General features: G+C 37.5%; 3 protein-coding genes across 3 annotated transcripts; all 3 read right to left on the minus strand.

Moving 5' to 3' along the window:
- Positions 1–169: 169 nt before the first annotated feature.
- Positions 170–5,771, minus strand: rrm2b (ribonucleotide reductase M2 b). Its single transcript, XM_079259141.1, has 9 exons — positions 5,632–5,771; positions 4,933–5,097; positions 4,534–4,650; positions 4,009–4,142; positions 3,350–3,444; positions 3,099–3,232; positions 1,440–1,544; positions 1,124–1,237; positions 170–766 (listed from the first exon to the last, which is right to left on the minus strand). The coding sequence occupies exons 1-9, from the start codon at positions 5,674–5,676 to the stop codon at positions 614–616; spliced, it is 1,062 nt and encodes a 353-aa protein (XP_079115267.1). The 5' UTR covers positions 5,677–5,771; the 3' UTR covers positions 170–613.
- A 360-nt stretch (positions 5,772–6,131) lies between these two features.
- On the minus strand, positions 6,132–8,779 carry LOC306770243 (nuclear transport factor 2-like). The gene is made up of 5 exons (XM_079259084.1): positions 8,717–8,779; positions 7,108–7,228; positions 6,862–6,933; positions 6,558–6,656; positions 6,132–6,304 (listed from the first exon to the last, which is right to left on the minus strand). Exons 2-5 carry the CDS (start codon positions 7,210–7,212, stop codon positions 6,188–6,190), a joined length of 393 nt encoding a protein of 130 aa, XP_079115210.1. The 5' UTR covers positions 7,213–7,228; positions 8,717–8,779; the 3' UTR covers positions 6,132–6,187.
- Positions 8,780–9,510: 731 nt separating this feature from the next.
- Positions 9,511–12,006, minus strand: bloc1s4 (biogenesis of lysosomal organelles complex-1, subunit 4, cappuccino; the record flags this gene model as incomplete). Its single annotated transcript, XM_079258971.1, has 5 exons — positions 9,511–10,127; positions 10,299–10,433; positions 10,855–10,956; positions 11,045–11,116; positions 11,686–12,006. The coding sequence occupies 5 exons, from the start codon at positions 12,004–12,006 to the stop codon at positions 10,029–10,031; spliced, it is 729 nt and encodes a 242-aa protein (XP_079115097.1). The 3' UTR covers positions 9,511–10,028.

Genomic DNA, 12,006 nt, shown 5'->3' on the forward strand with positions numbered 1-12,006 from the left:
CTGCTCAGTGTAAAAAATTTCCTGCTTGCGAACAAATCAACGTTGTGGCAGCAAGATCATGTACCTGCATCAGTTTAAATCCAGTGACAAAGCTGAGGTTGACTCAGCTTGCTGAACATTGATCACACATACTAATTTTTACATAATAAAAAAATAAGGAAAAAATGTTTACAAAATTTTATTGAACAATTAAAAGTATGAACAAATAACACTTTGCCATAAAAGTGAACACCCAAAACCGCATAATTCTTCTTTACATCTTTGGGGAAAAACAAAACAAAAACAAATAACCAACCTCTAAGTTCCCAGACAAGTGCTGTACAATATATACCCACCATAAGTAATTTCTATCACATGGTAAACCACACATTCAAATCCCTTGCTGCAGTATGTGAAAATTTAAAAAGCCACAGCTCAGTATTTTAGTCTCATTTGTTCACCTTTCCATTTATAAAACCTGCAACATACGGACAGTATAACTCTGTAAGCCTTGTGAAGTTTGAAAGACAAGAATATTGCTGAGACAAAATATGAGTGTATTTGTCAATGTCTGCTTTAACAAAAAGCAAATCAATCTAATGTAACAAATATGTAACTGAGCATCATCTCAGTTTCAGAAGTCTGCATCCAGAGTGAATTCACCATCCATCATGTTTGACATCACTCCAAATCTCTGATACTCTGCAACCCTTTTCTCAAAAAAGTTTGTTTTCCCTTCCAGTGAGATGGACTCCATGAAGTCAAATGGATTTTCAGCTTTGTAAACCTTAAAGAACAGAAAAACGTTAAAGCACACGGTATCGTTTGCAAGGACAATTATTATTTGGAGTGCAATGGTGTACAGCAGGGGTGTCTTGCCCTGACCCTCGAGGGCCACAGTCATGCAGGTTAAAATGCATCTTTGTTGCAAAAAATCTAGCTCAAAACAATGAGTAATTGTGCAAAACTTCATAGGCTGTTGGACCCATTTAATTGAAGTCAGGTGTGTTGAAGGGATAATACATTGAAAACCTGCAGCACTGTGACCATTGAGGACCTGCTTTGGACTCCTCTGGGGTATAAGCTTGCAATTGATGAGAAGTAACCATTTGGCATCATTTACACCTTTTATATGTTCATTTACCTTGGCCAGTCCAAGATCGGTGAGAAGGCGATCAGCCACAAACTCAATGTACTGCTTCATCAGAAGACAATTTATTCCAATTAGATCAACAGGAAGGGCCTCCGTCAAGAACTCCTGCATTATAAATCAGGTAATTATCCATTTACAAACTGCTGTGATACAGATCAAGTTATTTAAAATAGAAAAAAAAGATTTATTAGATATCATTGAACTACTTCCATTTCCATTCGTGTAAATCAAAAATACAATGTAAAACAAACACATTTGTTGCAGCAATTTGTAATGTGAAGTTTGCTCTTCTGTGGACCCATCTGACCTGCTCAATGCTAACAGCTTTGGTGATGATATCTTTGACCCTGTCCTCTGAGGGCTTATTTACCAGGTAGCTGTACAGAAGGCAGGCAAAGTTACAGTGCAGACCCTGGGAATGAAAACAAAACAAAACACACATTTACCAATAATTGAACATTTTTATATTATAACCTGGATCATCCCCATATTTGTGGATGGCTTAAGTAAAGCATGTGGACAAGGTATGTTAGTATTAAGCACCATAATGAAATTTAGGTTGCAAGGTGGTGTGGTGGTCAGCACTGCTTCACAGCCAGATGGTTCTGCTTTGAATTGTGGTAAAAGTTGTTCTCTGTAGAATTTTTGCACATCCTTTCTGTGCATGTCTAGGTTCTCTCCAGGTACCCTTGCAGGAGTAAGAAGGTTATATACGTTACATTAATTGGTGATTTTCAATTGACCTTTGTCAATTCAGAGACTGTTCATCTTATTTGGTTATATTTTGCAAGTTATATTTCTGCAAGTTGATTGGCTAAGCAGACATTGTTCTGACATTTTACCGACCGTGAAAGATGGAAGTGGCATCATAGTCTGAAAGGTTCAGCACATTTACTCAGAAGCAAGGAAGCCATTGGCTGAAGACAGTCCATTTAACCCGTGAAACAAGAGTCCAATATTTCCATAAACAATGTTTCATAAATGTTAGCTTTGTGATGAAGTCAACAAGAACTGAATAGCAGCTAATGGCTACACTGGGAAAATATAATGGACAAACACAACTTTGTATTTTTTTTCTCCCAGATTCTGCATCATTATAAGAGAGGTATTTGACTATTGAGACTCACGTAGAGTTACCTTAAACATGCATGAACTCAACTCTAGTTGCAAAATAGAAGGCAGTTGGCAGAAGCCTGGTTCTTACTACATGAAGAACCAGACCAGAGAGACTATGAAAAATTGTGGAGGGAGGAAAAAAAACCCAAACAAATAACTAGATCTGGGTTTTTACTTAGTTGCTGCTCATGAACATCACATTTGATGTTTTTTATGCTCAGGCCAATTCTGGGCACCATCAGGTGAGACATGCCCGACCCATCGTGAATAATTCTGGCTCAATATCAATAATGTATGTATTTGAATGTATTAAGATCAGAGTAAATGTTGCAGAGATTTGCTCTCTATAAGCACAACTGTTTAAAACATACTTAGAAAATTTGTATGTCGAATGTGTCATCCAGGTTAAATATGCCTGCACAGCATCATCCAACAGCAATGAATAAGATCTTCATGTTTTATTTTATGTACTGCAAGATGCTGATAACCTACAGTGAATTTAAGAAGCTAATAACTACCTAAAGCAGGGGTGGAGAACCCTGGTCCTTGAGGACTGGAATCCTGCAGGTTTTCCATGTATCCCTAGTCCAGCAATACTGATTCAAAACAAATGGATCCAACAGCTTATAAAGATCTGCACAGTGATTCATTCCTTTGAATCGAGAGTGTTGGAACAAGGACACATCGTAAACTGTCAGGACGAGGGCCAACGTTCCTCACCTCTGATCTAAACTCAGCATATGCACTAAAACCATAGATTATTATGATTATTTTTCCATAGGTTCTCACAGCTACGTAATTAATTTATCAAACAGAACAACATGCCTTTATTTGTGTGAATCAAACTCACCTCATCTCTGCTGATGAGCTCATTGGAGTAGGTAAGACCGGGCATTAGGCCTCTCTTCTTTAGCCAATAGATGGCAGCAAAAGAGCCAGAGAAAAAGATGCCCTCCACAGCTGCAAAAGCTACAAGTCTCTCCCCTGAGGACACAAATGTTAGAATTAGCATTAATGGACCCTAAACAGGAAATTAGTCTAGGCCACAGTTGTTTCTTATATTGAGTTTTCAGAACCACGTTTCAAACGTCATGTTCTTACCGAATGTGGATTTGTTGTCATTTATCCACTGGAGAGCCCAGTCTGCTTTTCGTTGCACGCAAGGCATGGTCTGAACGGCATTGAATAAATAATCCCTATAATACACAGATTGTCATAAATAACACAACAACAGAAACATTTGAAATAACTAGCTCAAACAATGAAAAGGACAGTGCCTATGAACAGTCGATATGGAGCTTTTCTTTTTTAAATGACACCCCATCAATCAATACTGGAGTTTTTTCTTTTCTTATCATTTATGTTTTTAAATTATTTTTTTTTTTATATGAGACACAAATTATTTATGGTTTATTAAGTAATATGTTTTCATCTAAAAATATTTTTAAAATATGTCATTCAAAATACAAAAGTCTGGTAGAGGCAATGAATGAATGACTGAATGAATGCATGAACAAACAAGTATTATGAATTACAAATAGCTGTTGAAATCTTCTGTGTGTACATTAAATCCACTGCAGCTGGGATTGCAAAAGAAATCACCAACGTAAAATGAACCTGACAAACAGGTTCAGGTTCTTGTTCGATTTAACTTCAGGAAACAGGATGGTTACATCTCACACTGCAGTGGCACAACCAGCTAAACCCACTCATAAAATGAAATTTAAAAAAAAAAAAAAAAAAAAAAAAAAGTCACTGACCTCTCCTTCAGGTCCCTGATGTACGTGTTGATGAGCATACTGTACATCTCTGAGTGAACAGTCTCTATGAGGATCTGGAAGCTGTAGAAGGAACGTGCCTCTGGGATCTGCACCTCCTGGCTGAACCTCTGCACCTGTTGTGGGAAAACAGTTAAACCACACATCGGTTAAGCTACCTCTTAGCTTTATGTAAAACAAATGTATCAGTCTAGCTCAGACACTGAAGCGCTATCTGGAAATACTTATAGGGGGTTTTAAAAGATACCCAACCTAGACCCATTATTTATTCATTCCTTCATCGTTTACATAAATAAATTTGTTCGGATCTTTTGGTTCTTTTTTTTTTTCTCCCTTGTACACCACAAATGAAAAAGAGCAGGAGGAAGTTAAATTTATCACACCTATTCCATATTCTTTCAACATTAGAGTTTTGTCATGAGTCCACATATTACAAGTGAATTCTTTAGTCAGAGAAGCTAAAGGACAATTGTTGAAGCAAAGTGACATCCCTCAGCTATTTCTTACCAGGTTCTCGTTGACAATACCATCACTGGCAGCAAAGAAGGCTAAGACATGTGAGACAAAGTGTTTTTCCTCAGGCTTCAAACAGTCCCAATGTACCAAGTCTTTGGATAGATCAACCTGAAAGACACCATCAACAGTGCAGCAATTTCATGGATTTCTCAGACTGTACCAAATGTAAGCTGTGATGGAAAGTAAACTGATTCGTCAGAGGAATTATTGATGTAAGATAGCAAATACAATATGCATCCCTGAGTGATAACCTACTTAAAACATGGGTGCACATGTTATTTTGACAACACAATGCACCATAGTAAATGCATATTTGGTCTGCTTTTATTAACGTTAAATGGGATAATAACCTTTGAGATATCTTAATGAGAATCAGCAATTCATACCCACCTCCTCCACCGTCCAGAAAGAGGCTTGTGCCTGCTTGTACATCTTCCAGATATCCGGATACTGGATGGGGAAGATGACGAACCTTCGAGGGTTCTCACGAAGTAAAGGTTCGTCCTCGGTCTCTGAACTAGTTTGACAACCTGCATCTTTTTCTCCGAAGCCGTTCTGTAAATCACCAAATGCATTTCTGTTGGTGTCTGCTGCATTAACTTTAAATAGACTCATAAAACAGGTTAAATTTACGAATTGCTCCTGTAGTTACAAAACCAGCCAGTGCGCTTGCGCATTTACTCAACAAAGGACATGACATTTATATGTAAATTGCCACATTGCTGCGTGGGCTATTTTTTCTATATTCATTACATTATAGTTACATTTATGCTGCAGTGGTTACTTCTAAACAACAACGTCACAAAACACGACAAAAACATGGCTAACACAAGCACACAAGGACATTTTTACGATGGTACAAGTCACACATTTGACATTTAATGGGGGGTTCATATGTAGAAAACTTGGACTTTATGGAAGAAATCCCATATTTACGAAATAAAATTTATATTTGTCCATTTAAATACCAACAGCGTTAACACAGCTGAAAGTGAGTTACACTAACGACAACCGGGCTTCACCCATGATGAGGTCTGTCCTTACTTAACCTGCTACCGATTGTCTAAGAAGATTAAATTATCGACTTACATTTAAGCGATCCGCTTCCTGCGCTTTTTTCACCGTCGGTGTCATTATGAAGAATGAATTCAGGGCTTTAGTTTTTTGGTTATCTGGAGTCTTTCCATGACCCTTTTAATGTGGCTGTAGCTTTAAACTCTGGCTTTGAGCCGACATTTACACAGAGGAATATGCCTACAGCGCCCCTAGCGGCGCATCAGAATACAACATGAGATATTTTAAAACCACATGGCACGACTGGGTTGCACCAAAATGACTAAGACTTCATACTTTCTCTTAATTTACCTACTAACTGTATCTATATTAGTAGTTATAGTTCAGTTTTTCATTAGTATGTAAAACAACAAAAACTGGTAAAGAAAAGGAAAACAAAAACAACACTTCAGAGTAATAAATTCTTTAATTTGACAGGAATGTCATTTTTTTAATATGGAATATTAACCACAAAGTGGAATAATTCTGATCTGTAAAAGTGAAGGAGGTTTACAATTTCCTTTAGAGAAGGCAATGCTTCAGCAATATAAATTCAAAGCCAGACATTAATGCTCACAGCAAACCCTGACTACTACACTGGTATATTGTGCACTCCCAGCCGAAACACGTCATTTGTGCATGCCCATGCACAATTTTGGGACTTCAGCATAAACACCTGATGAAAAGCCATTGGTGGATCATCATCTGCCTGTTAAAAGAAAAGAAATATTTGAGTGGAAGGTCTTTAAAAAAAAAGAAAAAAAAAAGAAAAAAAAGAGCAAGCTGGCTGAAATCCACTGGATAATTAAACTTCCTTTTCAACACAGGACCTTTAAGCTGTATTCATAAAATGTATTATAGGATAGATCAGGCAAATGCAACAAGCCAATGGGAGCTAAATGAGTCTTGCATGTTCATGATTCTGGTGATCACCCTGATTTAACTGATGTTCACTAGCTTACCTGCAACTGTCCAAAGACCATGATGAGGATACAGCTGTCTATTGTCGGCTGGAAGTCTTGCTCTGTAATTATGTGCTTAATACGCTTGAAAGGCAGGTTCTGTGGATTACAAACAATGCTGGATGAATGAAAATTTAAGACCAAGAATAGTTTGCAATTGATGTATATGGGGAAAAATTGTGTTTAAAAAAACATCCTCATCAGTAGTGAACAAATGCAGGTACTCAAAAAGTACAACAAACTTGGACGAGGATGTAGCAACATCAGTCATTTGTGCAAAACATAAAATAATGAAGATGCTTACTACTAGCTTGCCAGCAATTGCTTCTCTCCCTTGAAATGGTGATCCTTCCCATGTCAAACAAGCATCAGCTGACTGAGTCAGATTGAGAGTAAAAAAATGTTTTATCAATTGTATTCACAGCTATTTTTTTTTAACTAAACACGATAGTATTACAGAACTGTCATGGGATCTGATTTGAGGCAAATGTCACTGTTTACAGATCTCAGTATTATTGTATTAAAAAAATTTAAAAAAAAAAGAACTTACATATAGGTTGGCAAGTCCCAACCTGTTGGTATTGTCAAACTGGTTATAATATTCCTGGACAAACCCCTCTCCAATCTTTTGCCATAGTTCTTTCTCTCCAGCCATATGTGAAGCTATGGATCTAAAAGAAGAAGATTAGGACATTTTTACTAAAAGGAGAGAGAGAAAAAAATCAGGCTACCTAAAATATACACATTATAAACTATGTAAATAAAAATATATAAAAAGATCTATTGCAATTAAGTGGATTTCAATCATCATACAGCTCTGCTCTTCTATAGGTCAACTTTTTAGCGATACATTATAATTTGACCCTTGCTTTGAATTTGAATTTTTATAAAGGGATCTCACCTCAATTTAAATACATATTTTATTTGGTAATCATCCCATTCAAATGCTTCATGTTATAAACAGGAAGCAATTGTGTTGTGGTCCCTCAGAAAGTGGGTATACTCTAAATTTTTCGTCCTTTTTTAAAAAACAAACAAACAAAAAGCCCCTGTTTAATAAAAGTGACTTTTAAGACTACTCGTATTTAGTTCACCACTAAAATCCATCAAGATATTTGCTCATTATCACATAATTTCTGCTTTTCGATTCCAGAGATGAAGAGTTATGAAATGACTAAACCAATACTGGCACACAGACTTGTGAGAGACAGGCTCATAGATTTATATACATATATCTAAAAGTCTATGTTCAGGCTAAAGTTAACGCAACTAATGACTGAACCAGTGTAGGATCGGTAACCTTATCTGAGCTGCCGGGCGACCTAGGTACATGTGTAGAGATGTTTGTAATTGTAAAAACAGCATCACAGGAGGTTTACAAGTTTAGAAGTGGGTATACTCAATGCTGACTGAAAAAGAAGTAGGTATATTCCGTATACCCTGGACTACACCACTGACAGGAAGGATCATTTAAAAGAGAGAGAGAGAAAAAAAAACATTCAAACAAAACCTCTTTCACAAGTCTTGAAGATTAACAGTTAAGTTGCCAATCAGACGCAGTCATATGATATAAATACTAAAATGCAACTTTTACAGACGGAAAGAAATGTGTCCGATTCTGTGGTAATTTATATGCTACCACAGATCACGTGTTACCCTCTATATTTATGTAAAACCATCCATAAAACAAAATAGCTAAACATAAAATTAAACACTTTAAGCAACTGAAAAATCCTCATCATATCTTAATATATGATAGATGAGCAGCATTATTTGGTGTGACACTTTTCATTTTCCGTGTAGCAGTTTCTGCTTGACAGAGGTCCAACTTTTACCAACAATTAGCAGCGCTGTTCAGTATAATGTTTCAGCCTTTGCTAACGAAACTCCGCAAAGAGCCAGTGTAGTTCGACCGTGGACGGATAAGATCTTTAATCGAGTGTGTAATGTCATAAAAAATTACCCAAAACTAAACTTAGTTAACAAGTAAAACACATGTCGGTTGAACATGTACGGTGCAAACACGAGTCTTTTCTCGGAAGTTATGTTCCTAAGTTCTGTGTAATACACTCCTCTAAATGAGAAGGAACAAGAAAGGGCCAACAACAGAGAAAGACTTAATACAAAAAAAGTATTTCACTGTTTGGTACGAAGCTTACTTTTCCCTGGAGCAGGCAGGTCAGAGTGAAAGCTTACTGGAAAAGAATGAGGCCGTGTTCCCGCTTCCTGCGAGTCATAATCTATTGTATAGCTGTGGTTGTTAGTAGTGCCCTGAGTTTAGACTGTCAGGTGCTTGAAGGCAGCCTCTACGTTTAGTCCCTAAACTGTGCATTGTAGTTTAATGAAACAGAGATAAACAAAAATTAAGGTGAAGACACCTAATTGTGCCTTGGCAAATAGTTTTTTTTTTCTATGGAAATAGTATGAAGTTACAAATTCTGACAAGCGACAATGCAATTATGGTGCCCTCTTCCCAAGTCACATATAACAGGTAAAAAAAAAAAACGAAATGCACAAAGAGGTCAGAAAACAAGTACCTTGCCTTAAATAAATTTTAATGATTTTAAAAATGTAAACCAAAAGAATATGCAAATGAGATATTTTTACTAACTACTTTGGCAAATAATCAATCATACCAGTGATCTTTGCTGCCTTGTTGAAAGAATTGTTGAAAGAACAGAGGCTTTACCACATCATCTTAAGAAATTAAATCAAAACGTTCTTCCAATAATTGTTTACAAAGTAAATGTGTCCTTGGCGCAAAAACTTAGTCATCAGTATACCTGTGCTTTTCTAAAAAAAAAAAAAAAAAAAAAAAAAAGCTGCTGTTTAAGATGTAGCTCCTTGTCAGTGAGACAACTGTCGTCCACAGCCATTATAAATAAGGCTAGATATAATGTGAATGAAATGGAAGACATTTACTGCTTGACTGGGCAAGGTCAGTATTGCTTGGGAAGCGAGAAAACACAAAATGCATTTCAGATCATAAGAGCGTGCAGGTCTTTACAAATACGAGTGACAGGAATTTGATTTATAAAATAATAATAAGAAAAAGCTGGGTTAATTTTTCATGTATTACATCGAACGATCTTTACAGCAACTCTATGTACCATCTTTACATCTTATTGGCAAGCAGGATTCTTTTGTCCTTCTTACATGTCGCAGCCCAAACATCTGGCATTGTTTTCATCACAAAACAAACTGAAAGACTTAAGACCTATGTAGGCACTTTAAAAAATGATGTTGCTACAGTCCAGTGCTCATCGCTGCCAGGAAAATTGCACCCCAAAAAGTAGAATGTCCTCATGCACCAGACTTCCAGTGAATTGTTCAGAAAGGCTGCTATTGCTTCATTGAGGCCACTGCACTGAAAGATCCTCTTCCAAGAGATGGCAGTAAAAGTTGTTTGTACAGTTTGTCCATCAGGCCTCTGAGGTTAGAACCAAACTCTGTTTGAAATGTTCCACCGTGTCACTGTTCTGGCTGTGATGTGAAATAATCATCTGTCCGAAAAACGCTGGGGATCTCTTGACGTTGATGTGGTGCTGGTCTTCGTGGGCTGGCCTGTTTCTGTGAGTGGATAGACACATAAACAAATGTTTTCAGAGCATCCACTGAGAAAGAAGAAGAAAAAAAAAACCCCATTTATGTTTAATTCTGAAGTATAAAACATTAAAACCAGTGGTTATTTTAAACAAATGCAGACGATGAGAGTTTACATTTGCATGAATCAGCTCTTACATTTAAGAAACCCGGAACACTCATTGTGCGAAGAATCTTCTTGAAAGTACTCGGTAGCGTTCCTAGTTCTCCCTCTGCCTGTGTGACCTGCTCCTCCATTGCACTAACGTTGGCTCCCACCATCTTTACAAAGGCCTGAAACCATAGCAGAGTTATAGGGCACAAGATGATGAATCAAAATTCTTTGCTTTCCCTTCTGTTTTTTCACATCAGGAAATTGCAATTGCATAAACAAATGACATATGTTAAAGGAGACCACTCAGGTACATCTTTATCTGGGAGAGGGAACAGACAAACGTCCATCATATATCATGTTTACATAACACACTGCTTTTCTAATATATTACATTATATATTAAAAATTTGTGTTGCAAAGATGTTTTTGAACTGCCAGTCCACTTGTACCCAAAAAACCCCACAAATATTAACTCTGATCAATCTGATTACAAAACAATTTTCTTTGATGGTGGTGGAGAGGCCAGGATAGGCTAAATGAATATTTTTGAAACAGCAGTTTGACACACTTTGTTCCCTTAAAGTTAAAATGATCACTTACCTCTAATTTATCAATTCTTCTGTATATTTGTCTCATTTCATCAGACTTCTGTTGGATTTGAGGTAGATTGTCATTCACTATTTGGTTGGTATCGTTCCGGATCTGAAGATGAAACAGAAAGGAAAGCAGGTGAAATTATACAATAAGAGTACCACAAGCCTCTATCGCTTCATGAACTGACCAAACTTACCATGTCCAGCATCCCAACAAACTCATCCACTCTCGTCAACATTTCTTCCAAGCTTTTCTCCAAGCACAAGATCTAAAAGAGAAATAAAGACAAGAGCATCATGTGACATGGATATCAACCGTGCAAAAGCATATGTAAAGAAAAAGTCTTAGTCAAAAGTTATGTTACAGCCTCAATGGAAGGAATTTCAGCTGAAATTGAGTGTCTAAGTAATATGTCTGAGATGAGATGTAACCATAAGCTTATAAACACAGGGGCCTTTGTCTTTCTATGAGACCAGTTTTACTATAAATTGCTTCGTGTCATGCCTAACCACTTAATGCCCACTCATGAGTGACAGTGAGCCGGTTAGTCAGTCAGCACAAAACATAAAAGCTCACACAAAAACTCTTTATGCGATGGAAACAAGTGATACTCCTTGGAGCTGTTCTACTGTGTGGGTTGTAAGTGACATAATCCCTCAAAACAAATAAGATAATACTCAAAGTTGCACAACTGTTTACCCGTGTTATTTAAACTACATCTCGAAAAGAGCTGAACTCTACAAACTGTGATGGGACACTTGAACAAGCAAACCATTAACAAAAAGCTAACGCTAACTTCAGCTAGTTAAACCGTAAACCTTTAAGTGACGGACAAACCTCCTCTCCAGCTGTCGCCCTGATGTATGAGGAATAGTCGAGTGCGGTTTGTCTCAGGACTTCGTCGTCCTGCTCTGAGCCGTGCTGGTCGCCTGTAACCTGCTCTCCTGCTTCGTCGAGGCTTCCAGGTATCACGTTAGCTGCTGCTGCTGCTGCTCCGAAGCTGGGGCTCTGCGACACGGTCCCGCTGCTCAGGATGTCGCTCACCATGGACAAACTGCTCGCACTCTGAGAGACAATGCCGCTGTCTCTGCTTATTTCCGCGCTGGACTCTTCAAGAGGGGACAGAAGACCCACCCTGTCGACCCGGTGATGGTCCAT

The sequence above is a fragment of the Telmatherina bonti genome (assembly GCF_933228915.1).
Source record: "Telmatherina bonti genome assembly, chromosome: 19".
In the NCBI taxonomy this organism is placed as follows: Eukaryota; Metazoa; Chordata; class Actinopteri; order Atheriniformes; family Telmatherinidae; genus Telmatherina; species Telmatherina bonti.